Here is a 25,521-nt window from a genome sequence, read left to right on the forward strand (position 1 = left end):
CATGTGTTTCGGAAAACAACTCCCATCAACCCCCAGCCAGCATGGCCAATGGCCAGGGATTGTGGGAGGGGTCATTCAAGACATCTGGAGGAACCCGGATACTTTATCCCTGTTTTACAGTGTGTGTGCTACGGGTTGGAGCCACAGGGTCAGCCAAAGTCAGGTTAGAGCCTGAAAGAATCTGGGCAGGGGAGAGGGGCAGAGCTGAGATGGAATCTGATAGGCCAGGAAGGGAGCCAGGGCAGAATGTGGGTGGAGCTAAGGAGGGGTCAGGAGAGAACCAGCAAGTGATGGGAGGAGCTAGTGCAGAATGTGGGTGGAGCTAAGGCAGGGTCAGGAGAGAAACTAGCAAGTGATGGGAGGAGCCAAGGCAGAATGTGGGTGGAGCTAAGGCGGGGTCAGGAGAGAAACTAGCAAGTGATGGGAGGAGCCAGGGCAGAATGTGGGTGGAGCTAAGGCGGGGTCAGGAGAGAACCAGCAAGTGATGGGAGGAGCCAAGGCAGGATGTGGGTGGAGCTAAGGCGGGGTCAGGAGAGAAACTAGCAAGTGATGGGAGAAGCCAGGGCAGAATGTGGGTGGAGCTAAGGCGGGGTCAGGAGAGAACCAGCAAGTGATGGGAGGAGCCAGGGCAGAATGTGGGTGGGGCTAAGATGGAGTAAAGAGAAATTCTAGCCAGTGATGGGAGGAGCCAGGACAGAATGTAGCAGGTGATGGGTGGAGTTGGGCAGAACCTGGACTTTACTGGCTTTTCAGATCTCGAACAAGAACATTGTCTTTGGAGGCAGGGGCAGTAAAATACTAGTAACTCTCCTTCCCCAGCTCCCCCATTCCAAATTACTATCACCCTATTGGTTTCTCAACCCACCCTTTGTCCGTGCTTTACCAGCACTGCCAACCAACCTCTCTTCAGGGCCCAGTCTGGACACACAGAAGCAAGGAAGACCCCCGCACACTCTGGTTTGCCCAGCAGCCCATCCAGAGGAGCCTTTGCACCTCCGTCGCCACCATGGGCCTTCTGTCCAGTCTGTCCATCCAGCGGTTGAAGGAGGCACTGCAGAAACTCTCGGGCCGCAAGAGGAGGAGGAAGAAGCGGCAGGCCGTCCCTCGGCTGGCGGAGGACACCCTGGGCCGGTCGGTGGCCCGCAGCATGGGCGGGTTCGCCCTGGGGATGACCCTCGCCGGGGCCTATGGGGCGCTGGTCATTTTCGTGCAGGGGTACAACGTCTGGTACTGCCTGGTGACGACCATCACCCTGGCTGCTGGGCTGGGTCTGGGCATGGCCTTCTCGCGCAAAGCGAGGCTCACCGTCCTGCTTACACTGCCCCAGATTTTCTCAAGTAAGTGCGAACGCCAAGATGGGCAGCCCCTGAGCACTGAAACACCGCCCCTGCAGGCCACGGATATTTACTCGAGGGCTGGCTCAGATTTCCCTGCGGGCCAAGCGTGTGGTCGGGGAACTGGGACGCATCCACGAGGATGTACAGTTTTTATTCTGCCTGCGTTTGGTGGATTGTCAGGCATCTTTCATTCTGGCCTGCTCTCGTGGACAGAATCAGGTGTTTTTTAGGGGTGTATGAGAGTTTTGTTCCACTTGCACAAGAGCACATTAATGCAGGTCCCTACCCCCCGAAGTAAAAAAACAACAACACCTCAGCAGGTCCACGGAATCTATGCAACTCAGAAAAAGCCAGTCCGCTGCAAAATCCTCAGCTTGGATTCATAGAAATACGAACCCATTTGAACCTGTTGCAGATTTCTCCAACGTCTCTAGCACCCACACCAAGCCCTCTATGTACCCCCTTTATACCTCTGACATCAGGAAGGTAAGAGGTGTGGAACTTTCCACGGGGGCCCTCTCCGCAATGTTCCCCAGCAACTGGTATACACAGGCAGACTTCCTCTGATGCTGGAGTAGCACATAGCCATCAGGACTAGTAGCCATTGATAGCCTTCTCCTCCAGGAATTTGTCCAACCCGCTGTTAAAGCCATCCAGATTGGTGGCCATCACTGCATCATGTGGTAGCAAATTCTATAATTTAACTCTGCACTGTGGGAAAAAGTCCTTCCTTTGATCTGTCCTGAATCTCCCACCAATCAGTTTCATGCATATATAGTGCATCTTTATATTTTTATATTACGGTTTTAACCTTGCACACCGCCTGGATATGTTTTACTTGACAGGCGGTATAAAACTATTTTTAAATGGAATGAAAATGTCAATAACTGAATAATCGCTCCATTATCTTCTGATAGAACTACATATAAATCTAACTCCCCTGGGGTCTCAGTCCAGCCCTCTGATGTTTCCCAGAAAGCTCAACCCCTTTCCCACAATCCCCAAGTATTTGGCGGTTTCCCAATTATTTCCCACAGTCCCCAAGTATTTGGGGGTTTCCCAGAATTTCCCCCCATTCTAACAGATTGAATTGCCTCTCCTGAGGCTTAGCAATGGACAGTAAGAGCATCAAGCTAAAATACGTGGGTGTTTTTGGCCCCTCTCGTCTTTCCTTTGGCCCCGCCCACCACTGGAATGTGGTCCCTGAGAGCGTCTCCGAAATGGAAACTGGCCCTCGGATGGAAAGAGGTTCTGCACCCCTGTCCGAAGGGGAGGGCTTGAATGAAAATAACTCCTGCCCTAATGTGTGTCTTTTTCCTTCTGCCTTTTTCTCTGTCGCCCCCTACAGAAGAGGGAAAGACCATGTTGATGCTCTTGGCGTTCAGCCTGGCCATGGAGGGCCCCTTCGCCAACATCATCCGGAACTTCACCCGGGGCGCCGAGGCTGTGTCATGCGGCGCTGAGCTCGCCCTCAACCAGACAGCGGAAATGCTGCAGCGGGCCCGCCAACCTCTGATCAGTGAGATAACAGGGCTTTTTGCCCGCAGATGTTTGATCACCTCTGGGTTTGTGCCAAAGTGGCACTTTTATTCCTAGCCGGGTCGGAACTGTCTTCTAGTCAGTTTTTCATTTTCTTTTCTCATTATTTTATTTCCGGATGATGAATCCCTGCCTTCCCAAGGGGAGGACACATGAGGTTTTTGTTTTGTTTTAGCCATCTGATCTTCACAACAGCCCTGCGAGGTTAAGTTAGGTTGGAAGACACCAACGATTGCAAAAATCACACGGTGGCGGGGGGGGGGGGCAACTAGATGTAAACAGGAGCTTTTAAAAATTATTTTTTAAGCAGCTGGCTGGGGCCCAGAGTGGTTGTAGCCAGAACCAAAAGCAGGCTGAGTTATGGATGTGACTCTTATCTTGGTTCAATGTGCAAAGGGGGTGGGGGGGAGAGACATTTGCATCTGGGGATTCTCCTTCCAAAGCTTGGGCAAGGTTTCCCCCCTCCCCCATTGAGACAGAACAGGACATTGTCAGTAATATCAGGAACCCAGGACATGGCACAGAGAAGGGGAGAATAGCCTGTAGTATGCATACACCGGTTGCTGGGGATCATGGGTGAGAGGGTGCTTTTGCACTCATGTCCTGCTTGCGGGCTTCCCCTGGGCAGCTGTTTGGCCACTGAGTGAATAGAATGCTGGACTAGATGGACTCTTGTTCCGATCCAGCAGGGCTCGTCTTGCATTCTCATGATAATCTGGCCATCCAGATTGAGAAATATGCCAATATGCCAGAGGTTCCCCACCCCTGGATTCTTTTTATTCTTTTTAAACTAGCAAATAGACCCAGTGCACCATTTGAGGCCATGAGTTCTGATGATGCTCAAAGATGTAGCTTGGTTGTAGGCTTCTGCTAGGGCTCAGATCAGGAGCAGGTTTCTCAGGAAGCCAGATGGAAAGCGATCACCGCCACAGAAAGCTCCAAGTGGCATTGGGGCTGGGGGCCAACCGAGGCTGTCTGCGGGACGCTCCCAGAGAACTCAGAGCCAGACTGAGGCTTAAATAGGACTCCACCGGCCCTTGGCCTGGTTAGCTCCACCTCTGCATTGACAGAGGCTTTGACCTTTAAAGGGGACTGGTCTGTTTCAGCAACCCCAGGCTGCGGCAATATGGGAATGGTTGCAGCATGCTAGTGTCTCCGTGGCGCGAGTTCTCAGAGGGGAGAGGGAAGTTTGATATATAATGAACAAACATCTAAGTGTATGAGTTGCTGGGAGCCACACCGCACTGTCTAATTTAAGAGTCTTAGGCCCCTATTTCCAGATGTTTGTTGGCTGCTTGACAGTGCTTAAAATGCACTCTCAACATGCCCAGGAGCAACCCCCTCTTTTATGCTTATGGCTTATGTTCTTGGGTTCAGCCTGGGCATGGAAAGACAAGTACTCCGCTCCCTGGCAAATGCGAGCTCCATTTAGGATCTGCTCCCTCCCCATCTTCCGCCTAGATGCACTACAGAAAATCAAGGAAATCGCCCAGAAGGCCAAAGTGGTTGGCGACCGCGTGCGAAAGCTTTTCCGGTCCGTCATGGACTCTGTGCGCCATGTAGGTGAGTGCCAGCAGTGCAGGATGGGGTGGGATGAAGGCAGAACTGGACAGCCTGGAAGTAGTGCTCTTATTCATAGTTAACCACTGGAACTTACTGCCATTGGGTGTAGTGTGAGGACTAGCAGCTTAGATGCCTTTGAAAGTGGATTAGACAAATTAATGGGGGGTGGAGGAGGAGGAGGGAAAATCTGTCTGTATCTATTAGCCATGATTAGGGTTGTATAAATTTTGTAAAAACCATTCTGTCTACATTTGCCTTTCATTCCATTGTCCATTCATTAACAGAATCAGATTTTTCCCATTTCCTGAATTTGTGCAAATTCATACTTGCATAAATTCACACTTGTGAAAATGCACCCCCCCAATGCATACCCCCCCAATGTGCAAATCTTGCCCAAAATGCATGTTTTCATGCTTTGGCCTATGGAGGAAATGTCTATTTTTGGCCAGTGTTTTTAAAATTTTTCCTATTTTTTTACGACTAAATTTGCGTAAAATTGCAGAAAGCTAAAAAAAAAAACAACTGGTCTGCCATCTGTGGAATCCATGCGACTCAGGAAAAGCCGGTCTGCTGTGGAATCTATGGGTCAGATTCATAGAAATCTGAATCCATTAGATTCCATTGTGAATTTCTCCAACGTCCTGGCTAGATGGAACATCCAAATTCATATGCAGTCTACCTCTAGATAGCAGATCCTGGGGTCAAGTAACAAAAGACAGCATACAGCTTGTGGGCTTCCTAGAGGCATCTGATCGGAACTGGGATACTGAGCTACGTGGGCCTTTGGTCTGATCCCACAGGGCTCTTCTTCTTCAAGTTCTCCTGCTCTTTGAAAGGTTCAAGACCTGGGGCAAGTGGTCCCCCTACAGTTCCCCAGGGAGCTTGCACTTGGGGCCAGACTGAGTCCTGGCGGCCAGAGAAGGGCATGCAGAAGCCCACGTGGTCACTTTTCCACAGGGGGAGGCTCCTTGGGGAGGCTCGAGGTGATGCGGTTTCTCCCTCCTCCCCTTCTGCCATGCAGCCCACTGTTTGCGCAACATCTGGCACTGGCTCCTCAACCTGGGCACGGTCTGCAACGAGGAAATGGGCACCCCCTACCGGAAGTGCACCCACATCTTTGAAAACGCCAAGGACGAATGTCAGCGGGTCATCCCCGTCCTGTACTACCTCTGTTACGTCGTCCTGCTGTTCAAGTACCTCTGCGGCCTGGCTAACGGTGAGTGCGGCCACAACCCGGAGCCCTCTTCAGCCCAGCTGGCGGTGACGCACGACGCCTGACCTCTGCCGCCAGAATGTGGCCCCTTGACACGCTGGCCATCTTTGGACTGGCCTGAACCCCGGCTCTGGCCCCATGTCAGCTGGTCACCACATAGCATGGCCTCCAACCCCACATCACCCTCGTTGATGCTTCGCATCCCTGACCTCTCACCATCCCACTTGCTGTTGAGCATAAAGCCTGACCTCCAGCCCCTATTTGCCTGACCCTTGACCTCTGACCCCTCTCAGTCCACCCCTGAGCACTCATGCTGCTGGCTGTGACACTCTGCCTTTCATCAGCCTGGATATTGCTTTGCATGACCCTTGACCACTGACTCCTCAAGAACCAAGTCACTAAGCATGACCTTTGGCCCCTCCCCATAGCAGCTGCTTGAGGCGACCCTTGACCTCTGACCCCCTCGCCACCTCACTTGCTATTAAGATGACCCCCTGATCTCTGACCCTTTGTCAGCATCCTGTTCACTGTCTAGGTGGCCCCGACTCCTTCTCAGCCTAGTCCCTGCCTAGTGTGACCCTTGACCCATGCCCCCTCATCAGCCTGACCGCCGTTTGGGGTAACCCTTGACCTCGGTGTCTGTGGACAATGGTTAGAGTGACTCTGGATCTAAGATTCCACCCACCTCCAATACTTTGGTCAGCCCTGCAGTTGGGCCGGAGCAGGCCAGGAGTGGAGCTGCACAGAAACTGGTGGTTCAGGGATGGATGTTGGTGGGTGACGGGTGGAGACCAGCAAGTCATGGGCGGAACTGGCAGGATCATGGGCGGAGCCTGCACAGTCGAGGGGTGGAGCCGCTCCAAAAATAACATGCAGGCTCTGTGGTTTATTGGTTTTTCCTATCCTGATACTGGCAAGGGTTCAGAATACTGGCCTACCTTAGAGGGCTGCTGTAAAGATGAAAGAGATAGTGGGTGGATTTGTTGTTGTTCAGTCGTGTCCGACTCTTCGTGACCCCGTGGACCACAGCACGCCAGGCCTTCCTGTCCTCCGCTCTCTCCTGGAGTGTGCTCAAGTCCATATTCATTGCATCGGTGATGCTATCAGTGGGTGGATACAGATCACTATATAAACACTTAGTAGAAGACTCTTACGAGTCCCCTGGACTGCAAGGAGGTCAAATCAGTCCATCCTAAAGGAAATCAACCCTGAGTGCTCATTGGAAGGACAGATACTGAAGCTGAAGCTCCAATATTTTGGCCACCTAATGCGAAGAGAAAACTCCCTGGAAAAGACCCTGATGCTGGGAAAGACTGAAGGCAAAAGGAGAAGGGGACGGCAGAGGATGAGATGGCTAGATAGCATCACGGATGCAATGAATATGAACTTGAGCACGCTCCGGGAGAGAGCACAGGACACGAAGGCCTGGCGTGCTATGGTCCATGGGGTCACGAAGAGTCGGACACGACTGAACGACTGAACAACAAAAAGGGCTGAATAATAGGAACAACTCCGCATGCTTCCAGACACTAGGGGGCAATAGAAAATGTCCTGTAGCGTGACCAGTTCCCTTTTTCCTGCTCCCTCCCCTTCCTCTTCCTTCTTCCACCTTCTTCTTCCTGCCTCTGCAACAATGAGTGCCATGTGCTCTTTCCGGAAAGGAATCAAATAACCAGATCTCATGTCTTCGCTCACTTACACTCATGCACCCAGCTTTAAGGGGTGCTTGTAGTTCAACGGTGTTAGATAGCCTTCTCTGACAACGTGTATAAAAGCACTAATAAAATAAGGGTGCAAGACTATGTGTGTTTAAACAGAAAAAAAGTCCTACAGCTCCCAGCGTTCCCCAGCCAGCATGACTGGCTGGGGCATGCTGGGAATTTTAGGACATTTTCCGGCTAAACATGCATAGGATTACTCCCTAAGTTGATTTGAACTTCTTTTAAACTGGCTCTAGCCTGCATTTATTGCCTCCAATACTAAATGCTGTGTTGCCACACTTTCTCTGTATAAACCAAATCTGCTGTAAGTCACACCAGACTTTCCATCAAGTAGTAGTTGCAGTATCACAATTACTGGCCGGTCAGTCAATTAGCGGGCGTTTGGCAGCTGCTCAGCCCACAGGGGCTGCAGTCTGGAGTGTGTGGGGCTGCCCTCCTAACGGCCTTCTTTTCTTCCCACAGTCCTCCTTGCCTTCTGCATAATTCCCCACTACATCGTGCCCTTCCTGCGCCGCAAGGTTGCTGAACGTGAGTATGGAGGATAAACTTGCCTGCCTCTTTAAAACGCCAAAGTATCTCTCCCTACAGATCTAGTTTCCCCCTTACGTTGCAACCTAGCTGTCACTTTCCATGCATCCTACAGATACGCAGCTCATAATTTCCCACCCATGGTTCTTCAGGGAAAACATTGCCCGAAACCCCTCCCAGTTTGCACCTTTTACTCCCACCTTCCTGGGTTGTTGAAAGGTGCCAATGACACATCTCCCGAGGTGTGACAGGTACTGAAGCTCAGGCCTGTGGGCCAAATGCAGCCCATTTTGAGTCCCAGTCCAGCTATCTGTTGTTCCCCAGATGGCCATGCCCCCTTTCCCCAGCGCCACCCACTTTCCCCCCACTGCCAATCATTTGGTGGTTTCCTGGCTTTTGCACAGCCCCCCCCCCCCCCGAGCACACGCACAGCCCGGGAATTTGTGATCAGTAACCAAGATGAACCCCACACGTCCTTTCACACACAACAAATCCCTCCTGTTTTTCCACCAAGTGCTGTTGTTATTATTTTTAAAATCTATTAGATGCCGTTCTCAAAAAAATAAAATAAAAAATCAAGGAGTCTTAACAACAGAGATGAAAACATGCACAAATTTTAAACAATTTAAAGATGCAATCCTATGCATGTTTAGACAGAAAAAAGTCCTACAACTCCTAGCATTCCCCAGCCAGCATAGGTGGCTGGGGAACGCTGGGAGTTGTAGGACTTTTTTTCTGTCTAAACATGCATTGGATTGCACCCTAAAGCAGTTAAAAACAATAAAATACCAGGACCTGATAAAACACCTAAATTAAGAATCTCCATCATATGCCATCAAATGCCCAGAATGAATTTCTGGCTTTTTCAGCAACCTGATTTAGGAGGGGAACGCTTTTTCGTTGTTGCTCTTGTTAGGCAATTGGGTGTCAGAAACCCTTGCCAGAAGCCAGAAGAATCCAACCTACCTTCTGCCCGCTCCTGGTACAGAGGTACTGCGAGACTTTCCTCATCCTCACAAGGGGCTGTAGCTCAGTGGTACAGCGCCTGCCTGGCATGTAGAAAGGTCCCAGGTTCAATTCCCGGCTTCTCCAGGTAGGGCTATGAAAGAACCCTGCCCAAATCCCCAGAGGACCCCTGCCAGTCGGTGTAGACAAGACGGAGCTAAGTGGTGCAAGGGTCCGAATCGGTGTAAGGCAGCTTCTGATGCTTTTCCCATCAGCCATTGTAGCCATACTCAACCGCGTGCGGAGCGAGTTCGAATTCAACATCACCTCCGTGCACAAATTCGACGTGACCGTCAACGCGAGCAAGAGCCTGTCCCAAGTCGCCTTTGACATCATGGAGAATGTGTCGGCCCGCCTGCAGCCGGCGAAGGAAGCTGTGGGGCTGTTTGGCTACACGTCCACCTTGGTTCTTCTTTACATCTCCATCAAGTGAGTTGGAGAGGAGGCAAAGCTGGGAGCCATTTCCCTCCCCTTAGATCAGGGGTGGGCCAAAAATAGCTCTCCGGATGACTTGGACTTCAACTCCCAGCATTCCTGACCATTGGCCATGTTGGCTGAGGGTGATGGGAGTTGAAGGCCAAACCATCTGGAGATCTGCCCACCTCTGCATTAGATAACCCAAGGCATTCTTGCCCCAACCAGATTGGGGAACACTGGGCTCAGGCGTGAACCTGGATTGCCCCAGCCCTGCCACCTTTTATCCTCACAACAACTGGGCAAGGTAGGTTAGGCCAAGAGAATGCAATTGGCCCAAAATCACACCGCAGGTCCTAGTTCTGAGTAGCCGTGCGTAGGGTTTCGCAAACACCACACAACGCGCTGCCTGCCACCATTTTGCGCACTGCAGCGGCGAAAATCTATTTCAAACTGCTGGTAAGTCGCATAGTAGGAGAAGTGTGTGTTTTCCTAGCATATTGTGCAAAACAGAAACAACACGCTTTTGCATCGGTGGAGAACAGGCCATGGCAGAATCAACAAATGGAGCAGCAAGGGCAGAACGTTTAGCGATGCGTCATGGCGAGTGGAGGAGCGCAAGGGCGACCCTCCCAAGCATGGGAATTGCAGTGGCAAAAGTGCTGCCCCCATTTTTGTAGCAGGGTGAGAAAGTAATGTTGGTCGCCTCTACCAGGGCTCTGCTCTACCGGAAGCATTACTTACACGAGGACGGTTTCGACAACATCTACATCACCAAGCCGTTCCTGGAAATGGATGCGATGAGGAAAAAAAACAAGAGGCCCACCGTCCTGCCCCTGTCTGCAAAGGAGAGCACCAAATACATCCGCCCAGGTAGGACAGCACAGGCAGCGAGACCCGGATGGGAGAGTCTGGCCTCTGGGGATGCTGGATGGGATTGGTTGGTCATTATATAGTTAAGTCCAGGGCTGGGCAACATGCAGGCCTCTATATGTTTTGGCCTACAACTCCCACGATCCCTCACTGTGGGCTATGCTGGCTAAGCCTGATGGGAGTTGTAGGCCAAAAATCTGAAGGGCCACAAATGGCCTACCCCAGGTTTAGTCACTAAGTGGTCCTGGATGTAGTTATATCTGAGTGGAGGCAGGAGTTTCCTGGTGCAGTTCTGTTCTTTACTTAAGAGAGATAATAAAGTTATTGGTGGGCTGGCAAATCCACTAAGCCTGGGCCACCACATGTGGGCTGCATGGGGCCCTCGGGATCTCCAGCTCTTCCTACACTTCAGGCCCATTCTTGTTCTCCGGACCGCCCCCTCTAGGAATGACTTCCTCTTCCACGTGCGAGAAGTGGAGAAGGAATGCAGTGGCACAGATGTGAGAAAGCGCTATGCAGTCCTCTAAGGTTGCGAACCCCGCCCACTTTGGCTCTGGCTCCGCCTTCTCTTGACTATGGTGGCGCTCAATGGACTTTTCCCGCGGGCCAACGGCCCTTCGTAGGAAAAAGGTTCCCCAACCCTGTTCTAAACCTTCCACGAGTGGAGGGCGGGGGGGTGTCTAAGAGTTCTTGTAAGGCACATCATGTAATACGGAAACTGTGAGGGCTCCACAGTTGGAGGCTAAACAATTACCTAGTCCTGTGTGAAAGGCACTCTGTACATGGTCTGGGACACTCATTCCTGATTCCCATTTATTAATACTTGCAGGTTGCTTTTCTGCCCGTGGGCTTTCATAGTTCCTCTCAAAAAAAAAAAAAAAAAGTAACCCCCCAACAGACATACAATTATAGAACAATAAAATAGAAAAGTAACATTCTGACAACTTCATAAGATTGAAAGTGCGTCCAGACGAGGCTTTTTTTTGACACTGTCGCCCTGCTGTGTTTATGGGGGGTCCAGAGGACATCTTCCACTCATAACCTTCCTATGTTTTCCCACTGTGTATTTTTCCTTACCATGGAAAATTCATGAAGGAGAAAAAGACAGTGCCTTCCAACTGTTAGAGCTAGGAGTCCTCCATCTGGAAGCACGCAAACATTACTTTTAAAACTAGCATTTCAAGAGGAAGGTGGGACTAGAAGCCTTCTCCCTGAGATGCTACTTTTCTATGTGTGAGGATATATTTATTTATTTTGCATCCCGCCGTGTGGGGCCCCTCCTTATGAAGTGTGAGCAGTACAGCCCGGACACAGGTTGAGCACCTCCCTGAGACAAGTAGGCCACCAACCTCTCAGACCTCGAAATTGCTACACACACACAGCATTTGGTGTCCCTAGGCATAAACAGAACACCCCAAATACAAGGCTGCAAGATCGCTTGTACTGAGCGAGTCACAATACAAACCTACATTCCCCTCTTAAAATATCAGGTGAGTCCTTTAATACTGATCAGTGTAACACTCAGATGAGTCCCCCCCATACAACACAACCAAATACAAACACATGTCATTGCAGCTCACACACACACACACCCATTCAGTGTGTCTTCTCATGCAGCCTCACTCGTGTTGCCCCGCAAAGAGCAACTCCGCTACGCCCTGGCGATAGCCTCCATCTGCCGCCAACTGATCCTTGTGGTCCTGCTCATTGTCGCCGACTACTCAGTCTTCTGGCTCTTTGACTTGGTGCGATACCAGCTGCATGGAGAAATTGTTGCGAGAGGTAAGACGGGGAAACATGTCTGTGCCCTCCACCCACCCAGCTCTTCGCTACACTGGGCCTCTGATCCAGGCATTTGCTATCAGGACCCTTATTTTAAGGACAGATCTACATCATCGCCATCGCTTTTTTCCTCTTGCAAGGAACCCAAGGCGGCATACGTGATCCTCCTCCTCTCCGTTGTATCCTCACAATGACCCTGTGAGGCGGGTTGGGCTGAGAGTCAGCAACTGCCCCAAAGTCACCCTGTGAGCTTCATGGCCAAGTGGGGACTAGAACCCGGATCTCCCGAGTCCCAGTCCAACACTCACCACTACATCAGAGGGCTCAACACTACACACATATATCAGTTTTAAACTGAGTGCAAGAACTTCCAAAGAGTGCGGCATTTACCCTGGTTCAGTTGCCTTTGGAAGGAGGTTGCTGGAGACTTATTGGCGATTTGTAATATTTGGGTTTATTTACAAAAATGCAAGTTGAGCAGAGGTGGGAGCACAGCTGAAACGCTCCAACAGCAATGGCATAATGGAGTCAGGGCTCTGAGCCCCTGCACTTTTGATTGGCAGGGATGCTGACATCATCCTCCCACCCCCCCACCCAGACTTTCCTGTTCCCTCTGAGTTAGCAGCAATCCTCACAGTAGCTGTGGGGAGAAGATGAATTTTCCCAGCAGGAATATACTGTTCCCTGGTGTAATGCAAAGTATTTTCAGGTGACTTGGTCTTGAATGGGCAATCAGTTTTATACTGATTGGCTTTACAAAAAGACCTGCTCCTGAAGGAGATGAAAACTAGGGACGTGGGAATCGGCAAAACTCGAGCTCGGCAAGTTCTCCAAATTCTATCTCAAAGCTCATTCTGATTCAAGTCCATATCAGAGAGCAAGCTTTGTTTTGTTTTGTTTTGTTTTTGTTTTTGCTTGGAAATCCAGGTGTATTTCTGTGTGCATTTTTCCAGAGGTGCACATCAGTTGTGCGCATTCTTGAAACGTATGCATTCTCCTCCCATTAATTAAAACTTATTTGTGCACATTTGTCAAAAGTACGCATTTGTCATGTGCATTTTTCAAATGTATGCATGCTGTCGAATGCATTGGTGGCAGGGTGTGTGTGTGTCTTTGAATCACATTGTAAACTCAGAAATGTATGGACTTCAACTGCAGATTAAGCCTGAAGTTTGTTCTGGAAGACGCGGACTGAGTAAATTCTGATCAAAAAACAAACTGAAATTAATTTCTCATACGTATCTAATGAAAACTGCTAGAACGGTTTTATTGATATGGATCAATGCAGCTGCTTGAATTTTAGGACTCTTCTTGGGGTTGTGGCTATGGGGCTGTCATGATGAGCACCTGCACTTCCAAATTTATCAGTACACCACTGCCCAACAGACATCCAAAGCCCACCGCTACCCACTGGAGCACGTGGTTAGTCATTGCGGGATCAGAACGTTGGACTAGAGAGACCTTTGGTCTGATCCAGGAGAGCTCGGCTTATGTTCTTGACAAGGGCTCACCACTGCTGATGGAGTGAACTGATCTCCTTTCCCCCACAGCCCCAGTGACTATGAGTGTCAGCGTAAACGGAACAGGCTACGCGGGCGAGATGTATCGTGACCTGGTCTCCTCGTTTGAGGTGCTGCAGCGGGGGAACATCAGCGTGCTGTCCCAGAAATGCCGCTTGCACCCTGCTGAGCCCGATTACAATGGCTACATAGTCATCGGTAAGCAGGGGCACCACTAGGCTCTTAAAAGATCGGGGGCCCGGACCCCCGTAGTGCACAAATCGGCATGCAATGTGCATATGTGTTGTGATCCTGATCCTTCGAGCACACACACTCTGGCACTCTGACACAGCACGCCCAAACCAGTGAGACTTCTTTATTGTAGGAAACCCCCCAGCCAAAGCTTAGTGGTTACACTTTTCAGAAATTCAGCACATGGTCATTAGCTATAGGCCTTATGTAATTCCAGAACAGTCAAAAGCTGGAACTATAAACATGACCTAGACCCTCAAAACTTAGTTTCCTGTTGCCATCTCCATGGCTCTAAATACAGGAAGGGAATCAAGATTCCTGGTTTAGATCTTTCCAGGCAATCCAGGACAAGAGTTTCAGGGAAAGAGATTCAGCAATCCTGACGTAATCCAACTCAGGCAATCCCTACATGACATTCCAAACCCCAGACAAAAAACAGGAATGAATCCTGGAGTTATCACTTCCAGGCAATCAAAAGGGTGGATTCTAGACAAGGCCTAAGCAGAACCACAAACATAGAGTTTGTCCAGCTTTGAATCTTCTGTTGAACCGGGCTACATGGTCAAGGCCTATCAACATCCAAGAATATGGTAATTTATATCTAGATTTACATTTAGAAACACTTCATAGGATTTATGGAAATTTCACAGAAGGCCAAGCCAGCCAATTAATTTCCCACCCAAATCACACCAAATCAAAGAAATACTTTCATTTGCACCCCAAGCCCGGACCGTCCTAATCAATAGCTCCTCTTCAATTATGATTAATTTGCAAAGGCTGCAAACAGGTGTGAAAACATGCACAAAAAGACTGGCTGGTAAGTTGTTCCACAAACCCTTTCATAACTAAGCTTAGGATAAAAGCTTCCATCAGTGCCAGTAGGTACTCAGGGCTCTGGGGAAAAGATTTGGGCAGGTCTGCATTGCCCAAAAATGTGGTGGGGAAACCTTGCCAGTTTCACCGATCCTTCACAGTCTCCCTGGTCTGCAGTCCAGTGAAACTGACCATGCTTTCTCCATATCTTGTCAGTTCCACTGGTGAGTGAAGTGGAGAGACAATAAAGGAAAGGGATTCAGGTGAACTAGAATCACAGAATAGTAGGGCTGGAAGGGGCCTACAAGGCCATCGAGTCCAACCCCCTGCTCAATGCAGGAATCCAAGTCAGAGCATCCCTGGCAGGTGGCTGTCCAGCCTCGTCTTGAAGGCCTCCTGTGTGGGAGAGCCCACCACCTCCCCAGGTAATTGGTTCCATGGTCGTATTGCTCTGACAGTCAGGAAGTTTTTCCTGATGTTCAGCCGGAATCTGGCTTCCTGTCACTTGAGCCCATTATTCCGTGTCCTGCACTCTGGGATGATCGAGAAGAGATCCTGGCCTTCTTCTCTGTGACAACTTGAAGAGTGCTATCATATCTCCCCTCAGTCTTCTCTTCTCAAGGCTAAACATGCCCAGTTCTTTCAGTCTCTCTTCATAGGGCTTCGTTTCCAGTCCCCTGAAATTATGGATGGCCTTCTCCAACGTGGGGCCCTCCAGATGTTTTGGACTCTCAACTCCTATAGCTCTTGATCATTGGTCATGCTGGCTGGGGCTGATGGGAGTTGTTGTCCAAAACATCTGAAGAACACCACATTGGGAAGGCTGGACTAGAGGAATACCTCTGGCACTGGATCCCAGGCTGGTTGCAGGATTCTGTTGGCCAGCCTCTGGGGAATGTAGGGAGGATTTCTTCTATGCTGTGTGGAGGGGGGTGTGCTGACACTTAAAAGCGGAAAACGTGACAGCAGCAGTGCCTTAACTGTACCGGGGAAGACTGTGAGCCCTAAAACTACGGGGCATCAAAATACAAAACTTGTTGTTCACAGCCTGGTCTGCCAGTATAGGGGTGTCCATCACTGTGAAATCCAGCCTTTTGGGGGCTCGATGGATTCCCGGTGCCCACCCAGGTTGGCTTGCATTTGCAGGCTGCGCTGCAGCTTTTCCCCAGAAATCTGCGAACTTCTCCCAGTTTGTTTTATTTGTACAAATAGAGATTTGCACAAATTTCAGCCAGAATGCATGTGATTTGTGCAAATTTCGGCCAGAATTTGTGTAATTTGTGCGAATTTTGGCTGTAATTGCAATTGCAATTCATGCAAATCTCTATTTGGGCAAATGGAAAAAAACATACGGAAAATCTGCTAGCTGGCCTGACTTGCTGCGAAGCCGGGCCAGCCAGCAGAAGATGAGTCAAACTACAGGGGCCAAGCCGACCAATGCTCGCGGAGCACCATCCCCCAACCCAGTTCTTCCAGGATCCCTAGCATGGATGCTCACGAAGAAAGCAGTGTTCTGCAGAGGCCTCTCGTGGCCCCAGCTGGAGCAGCGTGGTGAGGCAACTGCTCAGCAAGGGCACATCAGAAGAAGCAGCAGGAGCTGCAGCATCCCCAGTGGATGTGGCAAGTGTGTGCATTCCATGCAAGAGCGCCTGCGCTGACACGGGAGGCTGATGTGGCCCGTTCAGACATGGCCCTGACTATGCAGATGGCTGCCTCTCTACACAAAGAAAAACCTGGACAGCACACTGCAAAAAGGTGGGCCTCAGGCCGAGATTTTTCCTGTCACCTGCTCCCCAAGATCCTTCAAACTGGAAGTTTCCAGGTTCCACAGAGGGGCTCACCTACCTGTACCCCATGCAAAGCATGTGCCCAATCCTGAGTTACAGTGCCCACCCCGATCCAACCCTACTATTCTATGATTCTATGCCAGTTTTTGTTTGCAAAACTGTGAATAATGAATCATTTTCTTTTTCAACATTCCCAAGAGCAGGTTACTGGATTTAGAGAGATGTCTTTTTGGAGAGGAAAAGAGCAAAGTGCAGAAGCATTTAATTGGGCAAGATACTCCACATTGGCTTTAAAAACAAGACACCCTTTTTGTCTCTCAAAAACTCTCCCTCTCTATGCATACTTATTGCAATCGTGGCTGGAATCCTTACCTGGGAGTCAGCTGAAGTCAATTAGTGGGACTTACTTCTGAACACTCACGCATGGGACTGCATTGTCAGGATGCAATCCTAAACAAATTTACTAACAGGTTAGCTTCACTGAACACATTGGGGCTTACTTCTGAATAAACATGCATGGAATTGCATAGCTGGGTGCTGTCCGTATATTCAAGGATGATAGAAGCAAATTCTTTAAAGGAAAAATGGAGGGAGTTGGATTCCAAGGGTAAACCAACATAAATCCATTTTAGAATAGACCCATTGAAATAAACCTCATAACTAACCTAAGTCCAGTTGATTTCAATGGATCTACTCTATGTAGGCTTTGTGTTGGATTTTACCCAAATTTGGGGACAATTTGAGTTTTCAGACAGCAATCATTTTTCAGCTGAGTGTTAGTTTTTTTGTTTTTTTTTTAAACTCCGGTGCTTGAATTACAGGAGGAAAGGTACCCCCGCCCCTGCAAGAGTTGGCCACAAGAGGGCATCCCAGAAGACGCACTGAGGTCTGAACTGGGCGGTAGAGCTCAGCAGGCCACAGGCTCAGGGTTGACCACAAGAGGGCACCAAATATAAGCCCAGTAGTCTCAACTGGGCAATGGAGATCAGCAGACTGCAGTGTTCTGAGACAGCCACAAGAGGGCACCAAATATACGCGCTGAGGTCTGAACTGGGTGCTAGAGATCAGCAGGCCGCAGTGCTCAGGGTTGACCACAAGAGGGCACCAAATATACGCGCTGAGGTATTCGGTGGATTATGGAGATCAGCAGACTGCAGTGCTCAGGGTTGGCCACAAGAGGGCACCAAATATACGCGCTGAGGTATTCGGTGGATTATGGAGGTCAGCAGACTGCAGTGCTCAGGGTTGGCCACAAGAGGGCACCAAATATACGTGCTGAGGTCTTAAGTGGGTGATGGAGATCAGCAGGCCGCAGTGCTCAGGGTTGACCACAAGAGGGCACCAAATATATGTGCTGGAGCTCAGCAGGCCGCAGTGTTCAGAGTTGGCCACAAGAGGGCACCAAATATACGCGCTGAGGTCTTAAGTGGGCGATGATCAGCAGGCCGCAGTGCTCACGGCTGGCCACAAGAGGGGCACCCCAGTACACGTTCTGCCTCTGAACAGCTCTTACCGTGAGGACGCTTCGCCTAATGTTTTGCCGAAATCTGCTCCCCTGCAGTTTCCACCTCTTGGTTCTACTGTTGCCCCTGGAGCAACAAGAGAACATGTGCGCTCTGTTTTGTTCAGCGGTCTTTCTCCAGAGACTGTTCAGGCTGCCCTTCCTCTTCTGATGCATGCTTCCTTCTCCCCCCCCCCCCCCCCGCCTCCAGGCCTCATGTATGGTACCTGCTTTTTCATCGCCATCTTCGGCACCTATATCCAGCGTCTGAGGCGGGTTGTTTGTGCCTGGTACTACCCCTCCCGTGAACGGGTGAGTTATTGCCACAGTCACACACTCCACCCCACCCCACCGCTCTCAGATCAGGAAGACACGTCCCCCAAGGCAGAGAGGTTCGCTGCCCTGGTGTGGATTCTCATATTTTTCACCTTTGTTTGCAATACGTAACTGGACTTGCTGACTAGATCCAACTATTGTGAGTTTAAGAGCAGGGGTTCAGCTGGGGGTGGACCTAGAGGGCCAAAGTCCAGGGCCCCGCCCTGCACGGAGCCTCTAAATGACCACCCAGAAAGTGGCAGGTAATGAGTGCATTGGGGCAGCAGGAGGCAGCTTTCCATTGTCTGCCTGAAATCGGCTGCTGATAACAGACAGGGAGATGCTGAGTTCTAGTACTGCGAGAGAAGGAGAGAAACAAGTTCTTGACACCATAGATACTTTGACAAACCTCCCATCACTTGTCTTTTTTCCTAAGCAAAAAACCCAAATCAAATGCTGGAAATTCAGGGGTAAGAACCTGTGTCCCGTGAGCCAAATCTGTCCTGCCTTGGATCTGGATCAGGCCCTCTGGGGATCCCGAGATGGCCCCACCCTTTCTCTGGGCCCCGTCCACTCTGCCCGCCCACAGAGCCTTTGCTGGTTTCCCGGCTTTTGTGCAGTTTCTTCCCCATGCTAAACAGTTGGAATGCCTCTCTCAAGGCTGAGCTCTGGGCAGCAAGAGCTCTGAATTCAAATATCTGGATATTTCCCGACCCCTTCGCCTTTGGCCATCCCACCATTGGAATGTGTCCCCCAAGAGCTTCTCAAGCATCAAATCCGGCCCTTGGACAGAAAGAGGTTGCACACCCCTGCTTTAGTTTCTCCTTGTTGGGAAGGCACTCCAACCCCCTGACCGCCTCAGTTGCTCTTTTCTGCACTTGGTTGGATCCAGCTTTAGTTATACTTTGAGTGGATGCACTGAAATCAATCGGACATCAGTTAGTCATGACTAACTTAAGTCCTGTTTATTTCAATGGGTCTCGTCTTCAGTAGGATGAGAGCTGGACTCAACCCCTTGGCTTCATATTGCCTAATTCCCTGGGCGCCTTCTCCCACTCACTCGCTTTTCTCTCCACCCCGCAGGAGCGGATCTGCTACCTCTACAACACCATCCTGACCCGAAGGGCGGGGCTAGCAAAAGCCGTGCTTAAGGCTGTAAGAGAACGGTCCGCAGAGGGGGGTCGCACCAATATCTTACTCGTATTTGCAGCAAAGTAAGGCCCAGGGGTGGGCAGGCGTCTGTCTTCCTGGGTCTACTTTCTTTTTTGTTTTCTTTAACTAGAATCCTAAGATTTTTTGCCTGGTGCAGATGCGCACACTTAGGATTAAAGAATCCGCAACCCAGGAATTTGTTTTGAGTCCCAGAACAGAATGGAGCTTCCATACAAAAATTGACACCTGGTTATAGAACTGTAATTCCAGCAGCACAATTTTAAGGCAGGGGGAGTCATTGCTATTATTGCTATTCTTAAGCAGTCCGGAGCTAGAAACTCCATTTGTATCATTCTATAGTTTGTTCTTCACATTTAAAAAAAATTCTGTGGTGTAACCTGCTTCAGAAATCATTTGAACAAAAGGTGGCACGGGGGTTATAATAAATCTTTTCAATCAAGCAGTAAATACATAAATATTTGCAGATCATAAGGGCTAGAAACTTGCTTTTTAAAAACACACACACACGAACGAGAAAAGTGAGATTTTCAGGATGTCTGATTCTGTGCTTCCACAGAAACTCAGCATGTTCACACAGTGCTGACCTACGGTGGTAAAGTCACTCCTGGTTTTCTTCGCAGGGTGCGTATGTGTGCCTGGTTGGCTAAGAAGCTGGGCATACATGAGTCTTATTGCATGGGATGTGGAAGAATCCGTGACAGCGCGGCCAGCCAGGACTTTGTCACTTGCATCACACCTGGATGCCGAGGTTGGGAAGGGAGACGGGGTGTGGGCGGTGGGGGGAACATTGCTATGAAAGGTAAAGATTCAGTCTTCTGCAAGGGAAGCAGGAAGGAGGCAACTCTCGAGTAGCAAAGGCTGTAACCCAGAGGTCCCCAACGCAGCACCTGCAGAGACCTCCGCCAGCACCCCCAAAGCTCTCCACACCCTGCGCCATCAAAAATTTATTTTTAATCTTAAAAAAAAGTTAAAAACATTTGGGCGCCAGGTTCTCAGCTGTTCAGCAGACAGGAAGAGAAGGAAAGAGTTGCTCCCTAGCCCCACCTAACCTTCTTCCATCCCTGACAACCTGTCCCCTTTGCTCAATCTCTCTCTCTCTCTCCCACCCCACTTCCAGCTTCTAGCCTCACTGTTTCTCTCCCTTCCCTAGCCTTCTTCTTCCTCTCCTTTCCTAGCCCCTAGCCTCGCTCCTTCTCTCCCACTCGCCTCTTTATCTTGCTGTTTCTCCCCCCACCCTTTACCTCACTGTTTCTCCCCCCTTCTACCTCAGTTTCTCTCCCCTTCTGACCCTTTCCCTCCCCTCTCCCCCTTTGCCTCACTATTTACCCCTCCCTCCCAGCCTCTAGCCTCGCTATTCCCCCCCGCACCTCTTTTGACTAGCCAGGCCCCCACAGCAGCCATGATGTAACTTGCCACATCCTCCATGGGATCCATTTTATGGTCCTGCCCACAGCAGTTTCTCACATTCCCAGTTTCTCAAATTCCCAAGTTTCTCACATTCCCTTGGACCCACATGGGTCCAAGAAGGTTAGAGACTCCTGCTGTAACCTATCCAAACTTGACAAAACAACAAGCAAGCCACTGTTCCATTAAGAAGATATCCAGTGTCATCATTCCTTCTATTTTCGATGTTCAGGCCATGAGTGCCGATGGTTATGTAGTCACAACAGCACCATCCTCACACAAAGCTTGGGGGAGCCCTGAGGTTTGCGCTTGACTGCCATTGAGGGCAGCCACGTTACCTGGGCCCTTCTGACAGAGTGATTCTAAGGTGGGCAATTATGATCAGGTTCATGTCAGACTAGCACTGGGAGAGAAATTTGTTCAGGTCACATTTTAATGCGAATTGACCGAATTTTGCGCTTCCAAATCATTATGCAAACCGGAGCTCCGTCATCCTTTGAAACCCAGGCTTCCCCAAATTGTGCAGTGGCGTTCCCCAAACAAAAAAGTGCACACATTAGGGAAAACAATGTTCAAAAATGCGTTGTATTAGGAAGATAGCTTATGCGAGAGAGAGAGAGAGGGCAAGAGAGAGAGAGAGAGAGAGAGCGCATTAGGCAAAAATGCATGCAGAGTGCGTCTGTTAGGAGATGTGTGCACAAAAATGCTGATGAGTTGTCATGCAACTTTTCAAGAAGAATATGCTCAACATTTGGGATGAACTGAACATCAGACTGGAGAAATTCTCGACGTTCAAGACGAACCGGCCTCACGATGAGAAAAATGAGAAACCGAAATGGACCGATTCCCATCCTCAGACTGTGTGCCTCTCTCCTCCCACCTCCACAGGTATCTACTGCCCCGACTGTTACAAACTCCTGAAGGATACGTGTGCCATCTGCATGGCCCCGCTCACCTACCAGGGAGATATGGACGAAGAGATGTGAGTGAGCAACTTCCAGATGCTCCCATTGCTGGTATTTCGGGGGGGGGGGGGTTGCTGTCCTTGGTAAATAGGTCATCCTGCTCCCCGCAGCGTCCCTGGGCCAGTAGCAGACAACGTGGTTCCCGCGTGCACTGATCTGCCCTGGACGCCTTTCTTGGTGCTGGCCCAGACGCCCCCTGCGTTCCACTTTATTTTTCAACATTAACGTGTTTTCTTACCAGCACCTGGGATTGCTGTGAAATAGGTTTCTCTTAGTGCCGAAAAGGGTGGGTTCAAAGTTGTTGTTTAGTGTGTTGGGACTCGGAAGCCACCTCTGCCTGGTACTCAGTCTTTGGGGCAGGTGACTTGTGCTTTTCCACGCCTCCCACGGCAGCCATTTTGTGGTGGCGCCCAGGAGAGTTTCTCAAATAGCCACATGTGCCCACAGCCCTGAAAAGTTCGCTACCCCTGATGCAGGTGTTTTCAGTGTCTGGGTTGTAGCCTGTCTTGAGCGCCCAGGCACAAAAATGTGGCCTCAGGAACACAGCGATGCCATTTCACACAGAGCCGGCCCAAGACGTTTTGTTGGCTGAGGAGACAGACAAGATGGCGCCTCCCGCCCCCTGACTGAACCAGCACCTGAATCTGACCCCAACACTAGTGACATCCTCCAGATGTTTTGGACTTCAACTCAGGAAAGCTGGGGGTTGTAGTCTGAAACATCTGGAGGGGGCCAAGGCAGAGAAGCCTGCTTCAAGAGATTTATTTATTTATTTTCATTATTACATTTATACTCCACCTTTTTTCCGCTCGCAGAGAGCCCAAGGCAGCTTACGCGGTCCGCCTCCTCTCCATTTTATCCTCACAACAACCCTGTGAGGTAGGTTAGGCTGAGAGCCAGTGACTGGCCCAAAGTTGCCCAGTGAGCTACACAGTCAAGTGGGGACTAGAACCCAGGTCTCCTGCGTCCCAGTCCAACTCTCTAACCGCTGTGCAACACTGGCAATCAGTGTCCTTATCTGGCTGCTTCTGCTTGTATCCCCTGGTTTCAGGGATTCCAGCGATGAAGAGGCCATGGCGCTCTGGACCGGAGCTGTGCAGGCACTCCGTGGGGTGCCGGACAAAGAACAACAGAAGCAACGGCGGTTGCTGAAGGCTCGGATCGCGCGGGCAGTGAAGGGTCAGGGGGGCTGCCGCCGCTTGCCCGCAGAGCTGGCCAAGAAGATTCTGGCCCAGCTGAAGCAGGAAGAGGAAGACGGGGACAGCGCCAGTGAAGAGGACCCATCATCCAGCTCAGATGAAGGCAGCACCTCCTCTTCCTCTTCCTCTGGGTCTCAATCCAGGTGAGAGAACAGCTGCTGCGGGAGGCACCGTTAAAAGCCACCTGCTTTTCTCCCGACAGGTTCTGTGGGAGACAGGCAGAGGCTCAACTGGCGGTGATGCACTCTAGGCACAGGAGGGTGCAGTGGTGTTGCGAGCCGCCCTGAGGAAACTCTGTCTGTCAGGGTAACAGCACGGAGAATCTGCAAGTGGGATGGAGATTCGCCACCGTGGCAGCGAGGGGTTGGCCCTGGCTGGGGAACACGGCCACAGCAAGCCTACTAAGGCAAAACCTCACCAGGACTAGAAGCTTATTTTTAAATAATATTAATATCAAGACATTCCAGGGCTCATCTTCATCCCCAAAGTAGTGCCCTTGGGCATGGAAGACATGACTTCCTCCTCTCGGGGTGCTGTTATTGTTCATCAGCCTGCCTCACTCACGGAATTTTACAAACGTCATTATCTTCTTAGCCCTCCCGTGTTTTCCCAGCATTGCTTCAGTCTTTTTTTCCTTAACAGTGGAAAATCCGTTGAGAATGAAAAGGTGGAAGAGCCTTCTGATAGTTGGCGCTAGGATCCTTGTTGGGAAGCACCCCAAAACATGGGTCTGTTTTTCAGAGATTTTGCTTTGACACACTTCACTCTAGAAGAACAAGGCCACATTGCAGAATCTTCTCTGAATCTTCTCCATCAGTTTTTTTTTTTGGGGGGTGCGCGCTGCCCTGTCTCCCCCACTGGAGCAATGCTAGGCCCAGGGCATTGTGGGGAATACAGAGTGGCTGTCAATACAGTTCCTAGGAGAAACAAAGGAACCTGTGCTCTTGAACCCCAGCCTGAGCGTTGGAGAATGTCACCTCCTCCAGGAGGAATTCAGTTAAATGGTTCCCCTTGCCCCCCCCATTTCTCTGCCCAAATCCTATGGCCCTCTACAGTGTCTAGCAGCCATAGGATTGCTCCCTAAATGTTTATCCCATCGATCCAAAACTCTGCACTGTCCCAGTGTTTGAGTATGACCTGTCCCACTTTAGCTGGAGGTTTCTGTCCAGAAATGCTTGACTGTCCCTTTTTAGTGTTCCTGGAGAGAGCCGTGACATTCGGAGTGTGTAAAACGGCAGGCTTAAAACCTGTTTCAGCCCTCACCCCGGGGAATCCAGGCAGGTATTCACACAGAAATCTCTTATTCAGCCACCTGTCTGGTTTCTGAGATTTCAGCAAGCATCACCCACACCCACTCGCATGCATATCTTTCCACCACAAGGACTAGGAACTTGACGGTTGCTGTTTTCTCAATGAATGTATCAAAAATTTTAAATGAGATTCTGAGAAAGTTGAATCAGGCACCTGAAATCAGTTGACAACAGACAGCATTTGGGGAGGGGGTAACAGTTAAAGTAATCTAAAAGCAATAAAAGGTTGTAGCGTTGCTGGGGCTGTAAGACTGGTTTCAGATGCTGAGGCTTAGTCGACACTAAGGGCGGGGAACCTGTAGGCCTCCAGATGTTGGAGTCCAACTCCTGTCATCACTGGCCATGTTTTCTGGGGCTAATGGGAACTGGGAGTCCCAACATCTGGAGAGCAACAAATTGCACACATATCCCTCAGCAGGTGGCAATGCGGGAGAAGGCCGAATCCATGATATATGCCAATCCTGGAAGGTCTGTTGGACTGCTACATCGGCAGTGAGTTTATACAACACCCAAGGACTTTTTAAAATAAATGTTCAGCAGCATTCTGATGGATTTGCTTTCCCCCACCCCATGCTGTCTTCCTTAAGTCTTTCTGGGATCGTTTCATCCTTGGTGTCATTTTGTTTTAAAGATTATTCTGCCGCGACTCTGTGCGTGCGTGCCTGCACCCATGCTTAATGATTTGAGCAGCCCAGATAAGCTGGGAAAAAGCAGGTTATGAAATAATTCAAGTAAAATAAAAACCTTCTGCCACCCACCCCCTCCATCCTTGCTTTCCCCTTCCGCAGCCTTGATTTCAGCTACCAGAAGGAAGCAGAAACCAGCAGCAGCGAGGAGCTGATGGAGGTGAAAAGTAATAGAAGGCCAGACTCTAAGAAGTAGGAAGGAACTGAGAAGGAGAGAGCAAGGGAGGTAGGGAGCTCCCCACATTCAGAGGGGATGTAAATGTCACATTATTAAATTCATCTTTAGATCTTGCATTGTTTTCAGTTATTGTTGGGTGGGATTTCTTCCCTGCCCCGTTGGAAGCCATGTCCAAAGGCAAAGAAACTCAGTCACTTCACCTGAGTCAAGAGGGTGATTCACACACACAGATGCCATCAGGGCAGATCTGTGGGGCAGTTGTCGAGGCCCTCCCCACTCAGCAAAATGAGCAGGAAGACACACACACACACACACACACACACACACAACTGCCGGCGCAGGGCTAGCGTTACCAACCTCAAGCCCAGAGATCCCCAGATGGTCATGCCCCCTTCCTCTGCCCCCCCTTGTTCCCGGCTCTGGCACAGTTTTTCCCCCATTCTAAAAGGCGGAAAGGCCTCTCC

The 25,521-nt window shown here is 50.2% G+C and overlaps 1 protein-coding gene across 1 annotated transcript; it reads left to right on the forward strand.

Moving 5' to 3' along the window:
- The first annotated feature begins 209 nt into the window (after positions 1 to 209).
- On the forward strand, positions 210 to 25,171 carry DCST2 (DC-STAMP domain containing 2). The gene is made up of 16 exons (XM_084823613.1): positions 210 to 287; positions 887 to 1,337; positions 2,686 to 2,856; positions 4,338 to 4,439; positions 5,461 to 5,655; positions 7,836 to 7,901; positions 9,122 to 9,335; positions 10,036 to 10,193; positions 11,811 to 11,975; positions 13,526 to 13,693; positions 18,039 to 18,139; positions 19,226 to 19,356; positions 19,936 to 20,063; positions 21,608 to 21,701; positions 22,736 to 23,026; positions 24,982 to 25,171. Exons 1-16 carry the CDS (start codon positions 210 to 212, stop codon positions 25,073 to 25,075), a joined length of 2,607 nt encoding a protein of 868 aa, XP_084679739.1. The 3' UTR covers positions 25,076 to 25,171.
- Positions 25,172 to 25,521: the final 350 nt, after the last annotated feature.

Source organism: Heloderma suspectum, chromosome 17 (genome assembly GCF_057233095.1).
Source record: "Heloderma suspectum isolate Gila_16-S chromosome 17, 16-S_ref, whole genome shotgun sequence".
In the NCBI taxonomy this organism is placed as follows: Eukaryota; Metazoa; Chordata; class Lepidosauria; order Squamata; family Helodermatidae; genus Heloderma; species Heloderma suspectum.

Bases quoted from the DNA above. Each gene is read 5' to 3' on its own strand.
- DCST2 (XM_084823613.1), top strand. From the start codon at position 210: ATGGAATCTGATAGGCCAGGAAGGGAGCCAGGGCAGAATGTGGGTGGA. The intron at 10,194-11,810 runs GTAGGACAGCAC...CTTCTCATGCAG, and splicing joins CACCAAATACATCCGCCCAG to CCTCACTCGTGTTGCCCCGC. The intron at 21,702-22,735 runs GTGAGTGAGCAA...CCCTGGTTTCAG, and splicing joins GGAGATATGGACGAAGAGAT to GGATTCCAGCGATGAAGAGG.